At 44.0% G+C, this 19,670-nt stretch overlaps 1 protein-coding gene across 1 annotated transcript in view; it reads left to right on the top strand.

The window, feature by feature from the left end:
* The window catches only part of UST (uronyl 2-sulfotransferase), a 186,811-nt gene extending 167,705 nt beyond the window's left edge, over window positions 1-19,106 (top strand). Inside the window, exon 8 of the mRNA XM_077350321.1 lies at window positions 15,318-19,106. Within this exon, the coding sequence (XP_077206436.1) occupies window positions 15,318-15,604 (287 nt within the window). The 3' untranslated portion in view covers window positions 15,605-19,106. The remainder of the gene's footprint in view (window positions 1-15,317) is intronic.
* The last annotated feature ends 564 nt before the right edge of the window (window positions 19,107-19,670 follow it).

The raw sequence follows: 19,670 nt of genomic DNA, 5'->3' as shown, positions 1-19,670 counted from the left end.
CTGCAGCAAAGAAATTAAAAGACGCTTGCTCCTGGGGAGGAAAGCTATGGCAAATCTAGACAGCATCCTAAAAAGCAGAGACATTACCCTGCCAACAAAAGTGCGTTTAGTCAAGGCTATGGTATTCCCAGTTGCAATGTATGGCTGCGAAAGTTGGACCATAAGGAAGGCCGAGCGTCAAAGAATTGAGGCTTTTGAACTCTGGTGCTGGAGAAGACTCTTGCGAGTCCCTTGGACTGCAAGGCGAACAAACCGGTCAGTCCTCGAGGAGATCAGCCCTGACTGCTCTTTAGAAGGCCAGATCCTGAAGATGAAACTCAAATATTTTGGCCACCTCATGAGAAGGAAGGACTCCCTGGAGAAGAGCCTAATGCTGGGAGAGATCGAGGGCAAAAGAAGAAGGGGACGACAGAGAATGAGGTGGATGGATGGAGTCACTGAAGCAGTAGGTGCAAACTTAAATGGACTCCGGGGAATGGTAGAGGACAGGAAGGCCTGGAGGATCATTGTCCATGGGGTCGCGATGGGTCGGACACGACTTCGCACATAACAACAACAACAATCCTGAATGTATCAGACTAATATGATGGAACCCAATGCTCATGACTGTATCACTAATGCATTGAATTTAAGTGTCTCTAGTGAACATAGACTTTATATCTGCCTTTGTATTATGCTGTTAGTTCATCCTTCCTGACTACCTTCCAAGCTGATTCAGGAGTAAGGTTAGCTGTACTACTGTAGAACATAGTATTCCTACATAGCATAGCAAAATATATGACTGTTCCTCTTTGCACTGCAGTGAAAAGTCAGGTGTGAATAGACCTCTCCTTGGCTACTTCAGCTATTATATTCTCATGCCTTAGATCTATAATGATTTTAGCTGCCACCATCATGCATCTCATGCTGTGCAGACATGCCGTGTAATGTCTCCCCCTCCCCTCAGATTCAGCGCAAATCCCTCATTTCAGCTTTGAAATCTTCCACTTCCCCTTTTCAAGTGGCTTCACCTGAGTTGGCATTTAGATTTTAAATTTTTCAGAGTAGATGTTATTGGCATGGCTTATTATACTGTAAGCTGCAATGTGCGTTGATTGCCCTGTAGAAACATAGAATCATAGAGTTGGAAGGGGACATACAGGCAATCTAGTCCAACCCCCTGCTCAACGCAGGATCAGCCCAAAGCATCCTAAAGCAGTGGTCCCCAACACCCAGTCCAGGGACCGATACTGGTCCGTGGATAAGTCGGTACCGGGCCACAGATCCTCCTCGTCCTCTCCCCCTGGATCCTGCCTCAGGGGCTGTCCTGCCACTCTGCCGCCAGCTCACCTTTGGTGCTCTCCAGTGGCCACCATGGCTGGGGCTCCCCCTTGGCGTGGCACTGCACAGCTGGTGCTGGCAGCGCCTCCCAGTGGGTGGCGGGAAAGCAAGTGGAGCAGGGGCTCAGGCGGCAGTGACGACATCCCTCAGCAAAAGACTACCCCCCCGGGCCTCAGTAAAATTTTCAAGCGTTGACCGGTCCCTGGTGATAAAAAGGTTGGGGACCACTGTCCTAAAGCATCCAAGAAAAGTGTGTATCCAACCTTTTCTTGAAGACTACCAGTGAGGGGGAGCTCACCACCTCCTTAGGCAGCATATTCCACTGCTGAACTACTCTGACTGTGAAAAATTTTTCATGATATCTAGCCTATATCGTTGTACTTGTAGTTCAAATCCATTACTGCATGTCCTTTTCTCTGCCGCCAATGGGAACAGCATCCTGCCCTCCTCCAAATGACAACCTTTCAAATACTTAAAGAGGGCTATCATGTCCTCTCTCAACCTCTTTTTCTCCAGGCTGAACATTCCCAAGTCCCTCAACCTATCTTCATAGGGCTTGGTCCCTTGGCCCCAGATCATCCTCGTCGCTCTCCTCTGTACCGTTTCAATTTTATCTACGTCCTTCTTGAAGTGAGGCCTCCAGAACTGCACACAGTACTCCAGGTGTGGTCTGACCAGTGCCGTATACAATGGGACTATGACATCTTGTGATTTTGATGTGATGCCCCTGTTGATACAGCCCAAAATGGCATTCGCCTTTTTTGCCACTGCATCACACTGCCTGCTCATGTTTAGTTTACAATCCACAAGTACCCCAAGGTCTCGTTCACAGACAGTGTTACCTAGAAGCGTATCCCCCATCCAGTAGGTATGCTTTTCATTTTTCTGACCCAGATGCAGAACTTTACACTTATCTTTATTAAATTGCATCTTGTTCTCATTTGCCCATTTTTCCATTGTGTTCAGATCTCGTTGAACTCTGTCTCTATCTTCTGGAGTATTTGCCAGTTCTCCCAATTTGGTGTCATCTGCAAACTTGATGAGTAGTCCCTCCACCCCCTCATCTAGATCATTAATAAATATGTTTAAAAGTACCGGACCGAACACCAAGCCCTCAGGTACCCCGCTACTCACCTCCCTCCAGTCTGATGAAACGCCATTGACAACAACTCTTTGAGTGCAGTTCTCTAACCAATTCCCTATCCACCTAACTATCTGAAAATCCAGATTGCAATCCTTCAGTTTATCCATCAGAACATCAAGGGGAACCTTATCAAAAGCTTTACTAACATCCAAGTAAATGACATCAACCAAATTTCCACGATCCAGCAAACCTGTTACTTGGTCAAAAAAGGAAACCAGGTTGGTCTGACAGGACCTGTTGGAGACAAATCCATGCTGACTTCCTTGGATCACCAAATTGTCCTCCAGATGTTTGCAGATCGCTCACTCTCAGCTTTGGCCTTTCTGATGATTGACATACCATGCTTGACAACTTGAAATACCTTTCCAAAACTGGGTATGATTAGACGACAGGTGGAAGTTTCTTGGTTATCAGATTATATTTTATATAGATATTGTAATTCTTGAACCATGGTTCAATCACAGATTAACTTCCTCCACTGATAAACCTTTATTCACTGGAATTCCAGGAGGAAACTATTAATGATATTAAAAGGCATGCCTGTCTCATTTAAAAATAAATTTAGTAGCAATAGTTTCAAGGAGCAGCTGCAGAAAGAGTTGTGTCTCTTTCGCACTACAAATGCCTTGTGTCCATACTGCTTTCCCTACCCCTCAGAAGGCTTCCAGTTCTTGTTTACTCTCCTGATTGGGAGGAGAGGAATGGGAAGGCAACTGTAAGCCGCTTTGAGCCTCCTTCGGGTAGGGAAAAGCGGCATATAAGAACCAACTCTTCTTCTTCTTCTTTGGGGTGATCTGTTCCACAGCCATAAAATAAATGGGAATTTCTGTCGGTAAGACTTCATGTCCCTGGAGGCAGACAGAATGGATATTGGAACTCACAGTGTGGGGTGATAGTGATCTACACAATTAGTAATTTGTATTCCATGGCTGGAGACGAACTACGCTGACAAGAGGTCTGTTTTTCAGTGTTCTTAGTGATCTGTTTCACTCCTCTAAGATTCAGGTGAACAAAGGTAGCTAACATTTTGGAAAGACAGAAGAATGACTCCTACCCCTATCACTTCATATTACTGAACAGAGTCTGAAGCCTTATTCTTGCCCAAGGAACTTTCCTCCAACTTAAATGTTTCTTCTTCCATTTACACTGGAGTTATTTACTTATTGAATTTATAAGACTGCCACACAAGGCCCAGCCGTCCTGGGTCAGTGGACAACCATTAATTAAAACATATAATAAAATGCATAATCGGTTACTACCTAAAACAGCAGTTGTCATCCTTTGCTCCCAGGCCTCGTCACACTAGTCTCCTTATGCTGCCGCAGGGTTTCAAACTTTGCTCAGTGGCCTGGTAAGGATGTGTCTTTTTGCCTAAGAGGCGTCGTGCACTTCAGTGGCTAGATATATTTTTATAATTGTGCTGTGGAAATGACCAGTTATCTAGACCACCTCTGTGGTTTATTTTGACAAAATTGCTTCCTGTTGGTTGGAAGTGGGCATGCCCCATATGTAAAAATTTCCGGCTAGAAAGCAATATCATGTACAATTCATATTCAGTGTAAATCTATTTTGCATCCTTTTACTGAAATCCACAGAGACGAGATTGAAAGGGCTGCAAGCCGAGCTCAGAGAACAGAACCTTTCTGCCTCCACCTTGGTCCTTGAGGAACACCACTGAATGTGATGTGGGTGGTCTGCAGTGGGAGATGAAATTAGCTCCTCCTCCCTTGAAGAAGCACCTTTCTGCTCATGAAAGAGCAGGCTTTGGATACAGCCCATAAAACTTGGAGATCTATAAATTACTCACACACTCCCCCTCTCCCAGTCTGTTCTTTCCTGTTTAACTGTAATCCAATGGAGTCAATAATTCCCTTTCCGAGGGACCTCGGAACCCTGGGAAAAAGCTACTTTAGTTTCACTAGGGAATTTTGAAACTTTGAGCTACTCAGAGTTCCCTTGTAATTTTGTTTACTTGCTTCACTTTTCTGAAGCCAGCTTTCCTTGGTTTTTACACGGCTGGGGTGAGGAGAGCCTTGCTTCTAAACCGCTGGCTGTAGGCCAGGACACTCGGGCTCAGTGCCAAAGGCGGTGTGCTTTAAAGATTCGGTGTTTCTTTTTGCCTTTTGATATTGTTTTCCATGTGCGCCAGATGTCCCCAGTTTTTGACCACCCTCATACTTCCATTATACAAAGTGCTGTCAAATGTTCAAACTAGAGTGGAAGGAATGATTGGTGCTACTTTTAATCAAAACCTACTTCATTAATTTGGTGCCCCTTTTAATTTGCCATGCTGCCATAATATGGTGATAATATATATTTATTTTTTATTTCATTTTTGTACCATTTCTGTTCATCTAAGAGCTCAAAGCAGTTTACATCAATGAGCAATTACATCAACTAACATCAGTATAAACATAATCTAATGAATATCCAGTAATATCCTGTATAATTACATTAAGTTATACAGATACATAAAGCCAGTTTATTCCCATCTCTAAAACTGTAGGAACCCCTGCAAATAGCATCAAATATTACAATACTTGCAGCCAACTATACTTCACAATAGAGAGATATGAACCAAATACATGCCAGAATAAATCTTACAGAGTCTCCAAAACATCATCAGATCCTGTTGCTCAAGGATTACTTCTGTCAGTGCATTCCAGAGGGAAAGTGCCACAATCATGAAGGCCCTCCCCTGCTGGAAGAAAGTTCCAAGACCATCAGCAAGCTGTGTGAAGACGAATGAATGAGGTGGAAGGATCACAATGGAAGGTATATGAGGGTCCCAGACTATTAAGAGCTTTAAAGATAAGTACCAACAGCTTGAAATGGATCTGGAAATCGCGTCTGCTAGCTCTCGCCCAGCCCAATTATTTAGGGTAGTTTGGACTTTTACTGCCCTCGAGGAAGGGCGTCAAAATATTAGTGAATTGGACTTAGGTTGTCAGGCTTTAGCAGGCTATTTCGCAGATAAAGTTTTGTCGCTCCGCCGTGACCTTACTGTCATGGTTGATGCAGATAATGAACTGGAAACTCCGTGGCCGTCGCAGGGGAGTAGGTTTGATGGCTTCAGGCGGCTCTCTATACACGAAACTGCTGAGATCAGTGAGGGCAAACACTTGCCCCCTTGATCCCTGTCCATCATGGTTACTCAAATCAGGTGGCCAGCTGATAGGTAAACTGCTGAGGGATATTATCGACCTCTCTCACTCTTCGGGGGAGTTCCCTCAGCGACTCATGGAGGTGGTGGTCCGTCCTCTGCTGAAGAACCCATCTCTGAATCCACAGGACTCCGCCAGCTACCACCCAGTCTTGCATCTTGCGTTTCTGGGCAAAGTGGTTGAGAGGGCCACGGCTGACCAGCTCCTCACTTTTTTGGATGAAACTTCGGCCCAAGATCCGTACCAGTCAGGCTTCCGTCCTGGCCATGGGATGAAGACCATGCTGGTTGTTCTGATGGATGATCTCCAGCGCCAACTGGACTGAAGCAGGTCGGCCACTCTCGTGTTGTTAGACCTGTTGGTTGCTTTTGATATGGTCAACCATGAGCTCTTGTTCAAACAACTCGCTGACACGGAGATAGGAGGGACAGTGCTTAAATGGCTGACCCTCCTTAAGAACAGGTCACAGAGGGTGGCAGTGGGTAATGAGTTGTCCGACCCCTTTGCACTGTCATGCGGCTCTCTTCCACCTTATTTAACATCTATATGCACCCTCTTCCCCAGTTGGTCCAGAGTTATGCGCTGGACTGTCACCAATATGCGGATGACACCAACTCTATCTCCTGATGGCTGGCCAGCCAGAGTCCCCCCCCTAGAAAAATTTGGCAGTTGTTTGGAAGCCATAGCTGGATGGATCAGGAAGAGTCACCTGAAACTCAACCCCTCTAAGACGGAGGTCCTCTGGCTGGGTAGGAAGGGACAAGACCAGGAAGTGCGACTCCCCTGCCTGGATGGGATACAGCTATCAACTGTACCACAAGCCAGGAATTTGGGTGTGATCTTCAATGCCTCCCTATCTATGGAGGCTTAGATCACTAAAGTAGCTCAGACGGCGTTTTTCCATCAACACCAAGCCCAGCTACTAGCACCCTACTTGTCCCTAGAACACTTGGCCACTGTGATCCATGCAACAGTCACTTCCAGACTAGATTTCGTCAACTCTCACTACGCGGGCGTACCCTTGTCCCTGACCTGGAAATTGCAATTGGTGCAGAATGCAGCTGCACAGGTCCTTACCAGGTCTTCCTGGAGGGCTCATGTGCAGCCACTATTAAAACAACTTCATTGGCTGCTAATTTGCTCCCGGATCAAGTTCAAAGTTCTGGTTTTGACCTTTCAGGCCTTACGCGGCTTGGGCCCTGCTTACCTTTGTGACCACCTGCCTCCTTATGCCTCCTGCAGAGCACTTCACTCTGCGGTATGAATCTGCTGAAGGTCCCGGGGGCTCAGGAGGCCCACCTGGCCTCGAGCAGGGCCAGGGCCTTTTCAGTCCTGGCCCCTAACTGGTGGAATGAGCTCCTGCGGGCACTGTTGGGACTCTCTGAGTTCTGCAGGGCCTGTAAAACGGAGCTCTTCCACCAGGTGTTTGGTTGAGGCCAGGTAGGAGCTCCCGGGGTTTTCGACCAGGTCCCCCCCCCCCCACACCTCTTAAGTCCCGACTGAACTGCAGTGTTAGACTGTTGTGAGGCCTAAATTCATCTTCCAGCTGGATTCATTCCATCTTATGTCATGCTTTCAGTTGATTGATGCCCGGAATAGTGGAGATGGTTATATTAGGTTGCTGGCATTTGTTATTTGCTATTTGCTAATAGTCCTTGTTATATGTTGTAAATTGTTTTTATTGTTTTAACTGTTATGGGGATTTTACACTGTATGGATTTTGTTATTTGTTAACTGCCACGAGCCAGCTATGGGAGTGGCGGAATAATAACAACAGCAACAATAAGAGGTAGCCAGTGCAGCTGCTTCAGGATTGGTATCATATGAGCTCACGATGATGACTTTATCAGTGACCTAGCAGCCATGTTCCATACCTCAAGGGTAGGACTATGTAGAGTGAATGGCAATAGTCTAAGCAAGAGGTTACTGTCACATAGATCCATGTGGCAAGGTTGGATTGAGATGGCTACAGGAGAAGTTGTTAGGCCTGGTGAAAACAAAAAATGGGATTCTAGTCACTAGGGAGACCTGTTTGTCCATGGAAAGCATATGACCATGTCCCCAAACTCTTCACAGGGTCCACAGCAGAAAGCTAGGCTCTTTTGAACGATGGGAGTGGCAAACTCTAAGCCACGTGAATTCCATTTTTGCATGGTTTAGCTTAAGTTATCTATCCTGGTATTGGGCCAGGGAGGAGATTTCTGGTTGCTTATCAAGCAGGAGGTAGACCTGGGTGTCATAAGCATAGTGATGGCATCCAACCCCAAACCTCCTGACAACATCTGCTAGAGGTTAAGTATATGTGTATGTGGGAGGCCCATCCTCCACCAACTACAGAGGCTACCAGTCAAATTTTGGACCAGGCTAAAGGTTTTGCTAATCACCTTTAAGGCCATACACAGCCAAGGCCAGTGTACCTGAGGGACCACCTGTTGGCCTACAGCCCTCAAAAAGCCTTATACTCTGCCAGCACCAGAATCAGCAACACCCCCTGGGCCCCTGGACTTCCCTCCATGTATCCGAATCTAAACCATGGACCTGCTTGATTACATTCTATTAAACTGTTATCTTCTGTTACTGTTATTATTGTTATTATTGTTACCACTGCTATATTCCAGTTTATTGTCAAAACTGAGTTCAGTGTACTCTTGGTTCCATGTAAACTACCCTGAGCCTCAGGGGTGGGCGATACATAAATGTAATGAATGCATGCATTGGGGATAGGATCATTCCCTGCAGGACTCCACAATTTAGTTCCCATTGGGATTTATTTATTTGTTTGTTTGTTTATAGCCCACTGCTCTCAAAAATTAGCTCATGGTGGGTCACATAAAAAAAAATCTATACAATAAAATTCAATAAAACCCCATTAAAACCCAATTACAGTACACAAGATTTTAACAGATGGCAAAAACCCTTGTGGCCCTCCTTAAAACAGGAAGGCCCTTGCAAGGACACTATTGAAATTCATTTTAGGTGAGTTTTCTAGCCTGTCAAGATCATCTTGTATACTGATTCTTTCTTCTGGTATGTTTAGTATCATTTGCAAATTTAGTAAGGACCCCGTCTATTCTTTCATTCAAATCCTTACCATGGTAGCTCTTATATTTTAGAAACAGCCATATTTTAGAAACAACCCAGGTTGCAAAGGGCCACCTTGTCCAGGTGGTTTCGCTGGGCACATCTGGATTGGTCCGGCCCCTGGAGCACTTGCCTCCAGGAGCCGGATTGGGACAGCCCCAGGAGCAGGTGCTCCTGGAGCACCCACTCCTCCTTGGTAAGGCCCTTCCCCACCAGCTGCCGCGCTGCCCAGACACCACACCACCAAGGGACCCTCCGGTAAGACCAGTCGCCGCTGACCACCGCCCGCACCTCTGGTACAGCGCCGCTACGGCTACCGTGCCACCCCCAAATGGCCTTCCCACCATTGCCACCGCCCTGTCACTCCCCGGTCTCCCCAGTAGACACACCAGTGTCTTCCGGACATGCTTGTCGCTGGCCACCCAAGAGTGCGCCCGTGCCTCTCGGTGTCAGCCTCGCCACCTCCAGCCGCCTACCCAGCAGCTGCCCACGGGGAAGTAGCACCAACCTCAGGAGGTGAGAGCCCAATGAGCCCTTCCCCGCCTTGTGGAGGAGGCGACCATGCTTGCCGGGCCATGGAAAGCACCGCCAACTTCGGGAGGGAGGGAGGCCTTCCCTGTGGCCCAGCATGTGTGCTCGTCGCCTCACAGAGGCGGCTAGCATGCTTGCCAGGCCACGGGGAAGCCGTGCCAACTTATTTATTGTATATTAATTGGATTTCTATTTCGCTACTCCCAGTGACTCATGGCGGGGGGATGGGGCCAAGCGAGGCCTTCCCCATGGCCCGGCAAGTGTGCCCCCCATCCCAAAGTCGTACCCGCTTCCCTGCGGCCCACCAAGCACAGCCGCCACCTCTCAGAGCCACCAGGAGAGCTTGCCGGTCCCCCTGGAACTTGCCCGCTCCACCGCCGAGCCGCAGAAGCCTGGGGGGGCCCTCCCCATGAATGGGCTTTGCAGCTAGTCTTTTATAAATATTTTGAACAACACAGGGCCCAGGACAGATCCCTAAGTCACTCCACTTGTCACTCCTCTCCAAGAAGATGTAGAATAGCCAAATGAACACCAAAGCACAGGGGAGCAAGGTGTGGAGTAGGTTGGGCGCTTCGGCATCCAAAGCGGCCATTTGCGCCTGAAACAGCCAGCGCCGCACAGAGCTCTGCACCCACATGTGTTTGCCAGCTGGCGCGCCCACGCCTCCCCTCCGCCCTCATACCCTTCCTATAGTGATGCATATGATTTTCCTTCCTAAATGAATTTTACATGTATCACTATTGAAATTCATTTTATTCATTTTAGCCCAGTTTTCTAGCCTGTCAAGATCATCCTCTATTCTAATTCAGTCTTCTGGAGTGGTTGCTACCCCTCCCAGTTTAGTGTCATCAGCAGAGTTAATAAACACCCCTTCTATTCATCCAAACCATTTATGAATATGTTGAACAATACAGGGCAGATTCCTGAGGCATTCCACTCGTCACTCCTCTCCAGGAAGATGACAGACCATTGACAAGCAACCTTTCAGGGCAATCAGATAACCAGTTAATGATCCACCTAACAGTATTAGGATCCATACCGCATTTTACCAACTTGTCAATAATATACAATTTGGCTTACCAAAAGCCTTATTGAAATCAAGCGTTACTAGCTATGCTAGTGCTCTTAAAGTCAAACATTTACATTATGTCATCAAACAACAGCAGTGCAAAGCTTTAGCCTCTGAGATGTTGAACAAGCCTAAAGTCGTACAGACTCAACTGGCCACAAAACATTCTGTAATGAAAAGCAGTCTCTGCCATTTTGAGGAAGACTAGTTTCCAAGAGCCAAAGGGAACATGCCAGGACATCCCCTTGCATTTATTTACATCTTCACCCAGTAGCATATAAAGCAGGAAGAGCTAATTTAGAGAAAACAGCCGGAATTTCCCCTCTCCTATGTTACGTCACTGTGCTCCATTGCTTGAATTAATTTTCTTCTAACTCAGCTCTCTTCTGATATCAGAAATGGGCCAGGAGAAAAATACTGCAGAGTGCAGTATGATAGGGAAGGGTGGGAAAAGAGAGTTTATTTCCCTATATTCTCTGTAAATCAAAAAATGGACCCTGCTTTCATATGGATAGTAAATACATGAATAAATGCATAGGAAATGCACATCTTTAATCTGAAAAAGGTATATTCAGTCTGAACATGCTGCATGCTGATGCACTACCAGTACTCCCCATTTCTATAAATTTAGCTAATGTATTTGTTTGTTTTATGCTTTTAAAATAAGTTTTACCTCTGTGCTGGGAGATTATCAACCATGGGAGCTGGGCATAAAGTTTCAGGTCTTTACATAAAAAGTATTTTTCTTTCACTGTATCTAAATATGGCACTTGTGAATGTACAGGATAGATTATACAGAGAAGAAACACCGTGTATTTTATTCTTCTTTATTAGTGTATTGTTATAGGGCCAAAGTTCATACTGTTCTACAAGAAATGTTCAATGTTGTGGTACATCGACTGCTCTCCTCCAGACTTCTTCTTGAACACCGTTGACCTCATTCTCCTCCACCCCTCCTTTTTTTAGGAAGGGGGGTAGGAAGGGGATTTTATTATTGTGCCGCCATGCTGTGATATTTTTAAGACTTTTAATGGGAGTTTTAATGGGGTTTTAAGACATTGTAACCTGCCACGAGCCATTTGGGAGTGGCGGGAAATGAATCAAAATAATAATAATAATAATAATAATAATAATAATAATAATAATAATAATAATAATAATAATAATAATAATAATAATAATAATAATAATAATAATAATGTTAAGCATTTAATTCAAATCTGAAAATATGGTGTTGAATATCTGTCAGGATGGCTCTTAGACTGTGTCAAGTATAAAATGTTTTATAGGTGGTATGTGACACCAAACGTGACTGTTAAAATTGCTAAAAACTATGTTAACAAATGTTGGAAATGTGGTAACAAAGTAGGCTTCTTTTCCTAAATGTGGTGGAAATGTGAAAAAGCTTATAAGTTTTGGGCAAAAGTTCATACCATTGTGTAGTTAACGTGGGGTCTTAGATTTCCTATGTAAGCTGAATCTGTATTATTAAATATATCCCCGCAGGGCCTCCCAGCCTAAACTCAAAGCTTAACTAAAAGGAGGCACTTATTGGAGGGGGTGTAAGTGTAACAAATGAAGACTATATTTTATTGTTCTTTGTATTAACTACTTATACTGTCTCATTTCTATATTTCTATCTTTATGAAAATAAATATATATATATCTTTAAACCGCCCGTGGCGCCACGGGCGCCACGGACTAAATAAATGGTTAAGCCCTCCTGAGGCAGGATGTGTCCGTGATGAGGAAGGGTCTGAATTGGACCCTTCCTCAGGACAGACAATCGGAGGGACCGATCGGCAGGCGCGAAGCGCCTACCGATTGGTCCCTCCGATTCCCAGCCCCAGGAACTGTGAGTTGCTCCCGGCCTGATGCGGCAAGAGGCGCGAAGCGCCTCTCGCCGCGTCAGGGCGCCACCCGAGGGAGCCCCCAGCAGTCGCGCGCAGCACGGCTGCCGGGGGTTCCCTGCCCAGCACCCTGACGCGCCGAGAGGCGAGCAACAAGAGGCGAGCAACGGCGAAAGGCGAGAGGCGAGCAACGAGGTCAGGGGAGCAACTGGGAGCGTCAGGGCGCCGGGCAGGGAGCCCCCGGCAGTCACGCGCAGCGCGGCTGCTGGGGACTCGCTTCCCGGCGCCCTGACGCTCCCAGTTGCTCCCCTGATGCTTGGAAGTCTTCGGACGCTTGGAAGCCTTCCTTGGAAGTCTTGGGACGTGGAGCGTCGAACTCTCCTGTAGGACAGCACTCCAGCCGCTCGCCAGCCGCTTGACAAAAGACAAAGGCTCCAGCCGCTCCCCAGCTGAAAAGGTAGTCCCCCCCCATACCCACTCTCACGCCTGGGGGCTGCTAGAGCCCATTGCATTTTGGCGTGCATATATATATATATACATATATACACATATACACACATACACACATACACACATACACACACACACACACACACACACACACACACATACATACATACATACATACATACATAGTGGCAGATAATTAGTAACATTTCTTGTTTAAAATTGTTCATAGAATCATAGAGTTGGAAGAGACCTTCAGGGTCATCTAGTCCAACCCCCAGCGCAGTGCTGGAACTCACAACTACCTGCCCACCCATGTTTCCTTGATTCCCTGTACTATAAAAAGATGTGCTTAGTTAACCAAGTCAATCCCACAGATTCCCCCCCATTTGAAACCAAAGCTATGTAACATTCATTACTGTGTTACCTGTGTTTTTCCACTGCTGTAAGAGGGTGTTTTTGTTTTTAGATTTGCCTGACAAATATTTATAACCATTTTGCCTTATGTATTTTTCCCACCTCCTGTGATTCCATTCTACTTTTAATTCCAGTTTAGATTTCAAAAGGGCAAGCTGTACTTCAGTTGGTTTAAGTATCTCCTGGTCACAGTACTATAGTACACTTAAAAAAAAAAAACCTAAAGTGAAAGCCAAAGCAAACACAGTAAAACAAAAATAAAGTCTTGAAAGTAAATAGTGCAGTTTGTTGCCCTCCATATGGCTAACTGTCTGGAAGGTCATAAAGCGTGGGTCCCCCGTCTTCTGGTGGAACAGCTGGGTTTACACAGCATTTTTAGAGTGTTTAGTCTGGCTCAGAGCCAGGCATGCATAATTTTTCCATTATGTGCAGTTGATAGATGGAAGGGTGAGGGTTTAGGAGAAAATTTGTGAGTTACTTCAGTTTTTTATTAAAAGAGGCTTTTTAAGAGAGTATAAAATAATGTAAACAAGTAAGAAGGCAATAATGTAGAGGCTAGAAGCTTTGCCAGTTTTGTGTTAATCTATAATGGTACGGGAGCATTGCTTGCAAATATGACCAAAAGTATTGGGTTTGGGTTTGCTTTTTTGCCTTTCAATTTGCAGAAGGATGCTTACTATAAGCCATTAAAAATAGATATTACTATTTGGAAGTAAGATGAGGAATTGGGAGAAGAGGAGCCTGGAGTGTGCCGTAATAAAGAGAGAAACTTTCTTTAAGAGACATCATGAGAAACATCTTGCAGAATTTGCTTCTCACTATGCAAATATTTCGCAGAACAATTGGACGTTAGACATGTCTAGGCGGAAATCTCACAAAATCTTGATGCACATTCAAAAGAATTTCCTAGCTGGCTCCTCACATGCTTCTTTATTTACTTGAATTTCTGGGCCTTCAGGGGAAAAGAACGCATGCCCAAGCCCGCGCCTACAAGGGAATCTTAGCAAAGCCTTTGCTTTCTTGTTCCACACTCCAGTAATATTGCATATGGCTCACTGTTTAATCATTGAGTTGTTGAGGCCCTTCACCAGCTATTCTACATAGGATTCCAATAGAGCGTTGGCTTTCTCTGAAAATTGTTTTACCATTAGAGCAATGCTAAGGGCATGTAATCTTAGGCCACAGCCAGGATCCCCCCCCCCCCAGCAGGAAAGGCTGGCATCATGCTGGCAAGTTTATGTCACTTCTGGTAAAAACTGGAAGTGACATGGCAGACACTCTAGTGTTTTTCAAAACGATGTAAGCACACCAGCACGATGTCGGAACGCCTGACCTTCCCCATCCTGTTCCCTCCTGCCAGCATTTCAAGAAGAGCAAGTCAAGAGGCTTGACATCCCTATCATGATTCCTTAATTCAGATCACCACTCAACATGCTCAGACACCCCAGTTCTATTCATAGTCCAGGGTAACCTGGAATTAATCTTTTTCTTAGACAATGGAATTCTGTCCTAATCACATCATAGATCCCAGATCTCCTCTTTGAAGCATCTCCAACCTATGTAGGTAGGCTTAGCTGTCTAAGGCCTCTATTTTGATGGGAGAAGGGACATGGAAACTGCTAGAAGAGGAGGGCAACATGGTTCCTTGCACAAAAACTCAATGTTAAAAGTTGCTGGCAACTGTAATACAATAATGAAAAAAGTGCTGGCAGCCAGATTCTCGACCATCATGTGGAAATACCCCACGTAATGGCCGGAGCAACAGCTGGTGAGTCCGGGTGCCAGATCCTGACCACCACACTGCTCCTGCCGCTGCCTCCTCCTCCTGTCAGTGCTTAAGGCAGGGGTAGGCTCAAAGGGCAGGCAGCAATGGTGCAGCAAACAGGGCTGAACTCTGGGGCTCGCCAGCTACTGAAACTTGATCTTTGAGGCTGCCCACACTCTGCTGAAGGTGGGGGTGACTTTGGAGGACAAGCAGTGGCAGTGGCCACCCACATTCTCCTGAGAGTGCAGGCAGTCTTGGAGGACAGGTGGCAGTAACATGGTGAATGGGGCCTGGTTCTGAGCCTAGCCAGCCACCACTTGTTCTTCTAGGCTGCTCGCATTCTCCATCTACTGGCGTGGTCCCTGGGGGAGGGACTATGGATGTCATGTCCATTGACTTCTATTTGAGGGCAGTCACATTCCTGCCATTTACTTGTTAGTTAGCCACTTAATGCTGTTTGCACATGACATATTTACTGTACAGATGTTGACCAGAATCATCTTTGCAAATATGTGTAAATTTCTTGCAGAGCATAGGAAACTTGGAAATCTGACTGTGACAGTGAAAAAGACCGTCCCTTCTCCAGAAGCCATACAGATCCTGTACCAGCGCATGAAATATGAATATGAGTTTTACTATTATGTCAAAGAGCAGTTTCACCTGTTAAAGCGCAAGTTTGGACTGCGATCTTCAAGCAGTAATGCTTTCCCCAGGCCAGAATTTGCCATTCCTTCTCCTCTGGAAACTGAAGAGCCAATAACAGAAGATGAGGAACAAGATGATGAGAAGTGGTTGGAAGACATCTATAAGAGGTGATGGAAGCATCACTGTCTCCAAATGGGTAATAACTCCAGATTTTCTAAAAACACTAAAAGTAAAATTCCTTAAGGAAGTGATTTAACGTGCAGCAGCATAAAGACATTTTCTCCCAAGTTGAAGAGAAAGGTAGAGACCTCATTTGGGGAGGGTTTACATGTGTTTTTGATGTTGTTTTGTTTTTCTTGGCTCCATAGGATCATAGTGACTAGAGCATACATCTAAAAAAAAATACCTTATTTCATCACAAATGATTTTTTTTCTGTAATGGTATTTATACAAATGGGTACACATTCTCATTTGAGCTTCTGGGACTAACAAGGCAGTACAAGAAACTTGTGTCGTCATCTAAATAGGAAGTATCCTTTTACTAAAATAATGAAGAAAAGTCCAGCAGCATTCGAAGTGGAGGAAAGCTAGAAAGGATAGTGTGATTCATGGATGCTGGTATCAGACTGAAGAACTCATGGGTGTTACTTTTTTATAAGAAAGGAAGAAACCTTTATAATTTTATTCCTACTGTGTGTTATTAGACATTTTTTAATGATTGGAGCCAGAATATTGAAGTAGCTGGGGGGAAATATGTGGGTTGTTCTTGGCTGAAAGAACATTTTTGTAATGTCATATATGTATGAGCTGCTTATCTCATTACCTGATTGTAATATGAGGATGGGCTTGCAAAAAGATCATTGTCTCCCTCTGATATATGTCTCGCACTCTGGAGAATATAGTGAATATTGCAGTATCAAATGAAACTAGGGACATATTCAGTAATGGTTATGGAGGTACAGAACCAACTTTAGTGTAGTCATCAAGAGAACCATCAACCTTTTCTCTTTAACAACAGCAGATGTCTAGACTTTGTAGGTACTGTTTAAGGCAATGGGATAACAAGTGTCTTCTTAAGGCGCAGTTCAGAGTAGTAAAGTCACCAACTATGGTAAATAGTATTCAATTACTACTCCTGGGAACAAGGAAGTTGGGAGGAGGGCATTTCAGAGGCAGCATCTAGTGTTACTTCTGATGTTGTTGTCATCTGTCCATACATCTCCACCAAAGTCCCTTCCTGAAACCCATTGAACACAAGTGATAATGTAACTCACCACAATCCTGTATTCTGTTTTCTACTATTTAGAGGGCAAAAGTAAATACGCATAATTGGTTAGCATTTAGTGAACAAATTCTGTTATCATTAGCTGATCCTAATGTTATGGTTCCAATGCACTACTCAGAAGGAACATATTGGGAGCTGGAAATAGTCAATAATAATTAACCAAGATGCTGCATTGTATATTTTAAGTGGTTTCTATGAAATTACATTTGAAGATTAATGATTAGTTTACACACTGTGGACTTGTTTTGTTTTGGGAAGAAAATTAGTATTCACACTTCTAAAAAAATGCTCACTTTTTAATCCATGTTACAAGAGTCCTGGATCATTTAACATGCTAACTTTTTCAGCTATTTTACCGCCACTTAAATCTATTTTTATCAGTTTATTTAATACTATTCTCTGCCATGAATACTTTGCAAAGTTAAAAGCAACAGCTGTCAGCTGATTTACTTGCTAGGTTTTATTGTTGTATATTTTTTGTATCAGCAACTTGTCTTCTACTCCCACAAAGGTACTTTATAAATTTATTTTGGCACATAAGCTTTTAAGACTCATAATGCAACAGGCCATTTATCTGTCATGAAATAGATTTTAGAATTTACTTTAAATGGTTTAGAAGCACAGTTTAGCTTGTTAATCTTGTGACTTATTTATTGCAACTTTTCAGCACATTCCAAATTATAAGTTGCTCAGGAAAGGAGTTCATTTAGATAATATTATTTTGGTCTAATGGTTATTTTTATTTTCAGAATGAAAATCGCTGTTACTTGCCTTCAGCCCCTGACAGCTTTTTAGAACGTGCCATCCTTGTTGTCTGTAAATCTCTGTAAGGGGGGAGGGGAGGGGGGTTCTTGGAATATGTGAAAATAAGAGAATATATATGTACATTAGTTGTAAATGAAAGCAGCATATATTTGGATGAAATATTCATTAACTTATTCACTGACTTTTTCAGATAATAAACCATTCATTTAATCCTTCTATTTTAGTCCACTAATAGTTCTGTTTGGAACTCTTCATATTGCAAAGAATGTCCTTCCCATTTCTCCAGACACAATGCTTAAAGGATCTTCCCTTTAATTTTTTCCAAGGAAAAGGTATCTTTATGTCTTTCTTATCAAAGTAAGTAGCTCTTTTGGTAGTGGTAATTTGCATCAGGAAAACAGTGTATGGGGGAAACATTACACCCTGCCCCCCTACAGCACTGCAGTCATTGATCCAGTTAGGGTAGGTTGGCTTGCGGCTGATCTTAAGAGTGACATGGATGTTCAGTTACCTGGCCGCAAAGTTATACCTTGAGGTGTACAAAGCTCAAAAGCAGAGCTTTTAAAAAATAGTACAAAGAGCACAGCAAGCACTCGGCAGTGCCCCGACAACGTATAGTAGTGCTGTTCATCGGCATAATGATTGGCATGTAGTGAAAGGAGCTATGAGTCATGCATTGTTTTTAACTAGATCACACAGATTAGGATATGCTGCATAATATGTAGGCACTATTTGTCCGCAATCCCCAGGCAAATGTACAATTTTCTTTAAAAAATGAACCCAAGAAGTAAAATGCTCTTAATGGCAAAAAAAAAAAAAACCCTTTCAAAATGGTATTAAGAAAATGTACATTTGTTTAATGTATTGTATTCTGTGGAGATACTGCAGTGATGCTGTTATCTCAAAATGCACTTGCATCATCGTGACACCATGAATGTCTTTGATGCTCTAAAACAGTGGTCCCCAACCTTTTTATCACCGGGGACTGGTCAACGCTTGACAATTTTACTGAGGCCTGGGGGAGGGGGAGTCTTTTGTGAAGGGACGTCACCGCCTGAGCCCCTGCTCCACTTGCTTTCCTGCCAGCGCCCCTGACTTCCCACCTCCCACTGGGGGGTGCTGCCAGCAGCAGCTGCACAGTGCCACGCCGAGGGGGAGCCCCAGCCATGGCAGCCACTGGAGAACACCAAACATGAGCCAGTGGCAGGGCAGCCCCTGAGGCAGCATCCAGGGAGGAGGTCGAGGAGGAGCCGCAGCCTGGTACCCACTGATCTACGGACCGGGACCGGTCACCAAACCAGGGGTTGGGGACCACTGCTCTAAAAGATACATGTGGAACATTTTATTTTCTATGAACATTCATTGTCATCTGCTCTTGTGATTGCTTGCTTCCATACTGTGGTACAAATTGATAATCCAGGCTAGTAAAGCAAAACTATTATTTTAAGTCTAGAAGGATGGATTCTGCTGGATAAAAAGCAATCAAAACCAGCATTATCAAAGGAATAGTGTTGACTATTTGTTGCTCAAAGAATCTACACTGAATTTATGTTGTTATTCCAAGAAAAAATATTTGAAAATAATTAAATACCATGCAAATTAATAAAAGCCTGTAATTCTCAAGGATAAAGAGTATAGTCTTATTTTTGTGTCTATGTGTGCATCCTTCTTTATTGTAAGTGATGTATTATTATTCCTGCAGTTTAAATATCCACATGGTGTATTCATTGTGAAAGTAAATGAAAACAATTGAAGCATGCTAGTGTCTTTCAGTGGAATGCCATGTATAAGCAGGAGAATAAAACTGCCTAGTAAAGTAATGCAAGTGTTTTAAATCCAGCTGTATCTTTTTTAACAGAAATAATGACTTTGCTAATAATGTCAAGTTGAGAATGGTAGGCATATTGATTTTATTCTAAAAACATCCATAAATACTCATATTTTCAAAAGTTTCCAGTGTGGCAATTCACAGTACAACCTTGTAATCAAGGCCGATAAGTTGTATGCAGAGTGTTTCTCTGTTGCTGGGAGTGGGGGAGCTGTGCATATTTTATCTTCAGAAATATTATGTCCTGACAGCTTTTTAATGTTAATCAATCAATGAAATATTACTTTAAAATTGGGAGAACATTAAATAGTATATAGGGAGGGAATTTATAATTTTGGTGTAATTTTGGTTACCCAAAT

This window comes from Paroedura picta, chromosome 1, assembly GCF_049243985.1.
Source record: "Paroedura picta isolate Pp20150507F chromosome 1, Ppicta_v3.0, whole genome shotgun sequence".
Taxonomy (NCBI): Eukaryota; Metazoa; Chordata; class Lepidosauria; order Squamata; family Gekkonidae; genus Paroedura; species Paroedura picta.
The sequence above is the reverse complement of the archived record's forward strand: the minus strand, read 5'-3'. Positions and strand labels throughout refer to the sequence as shown.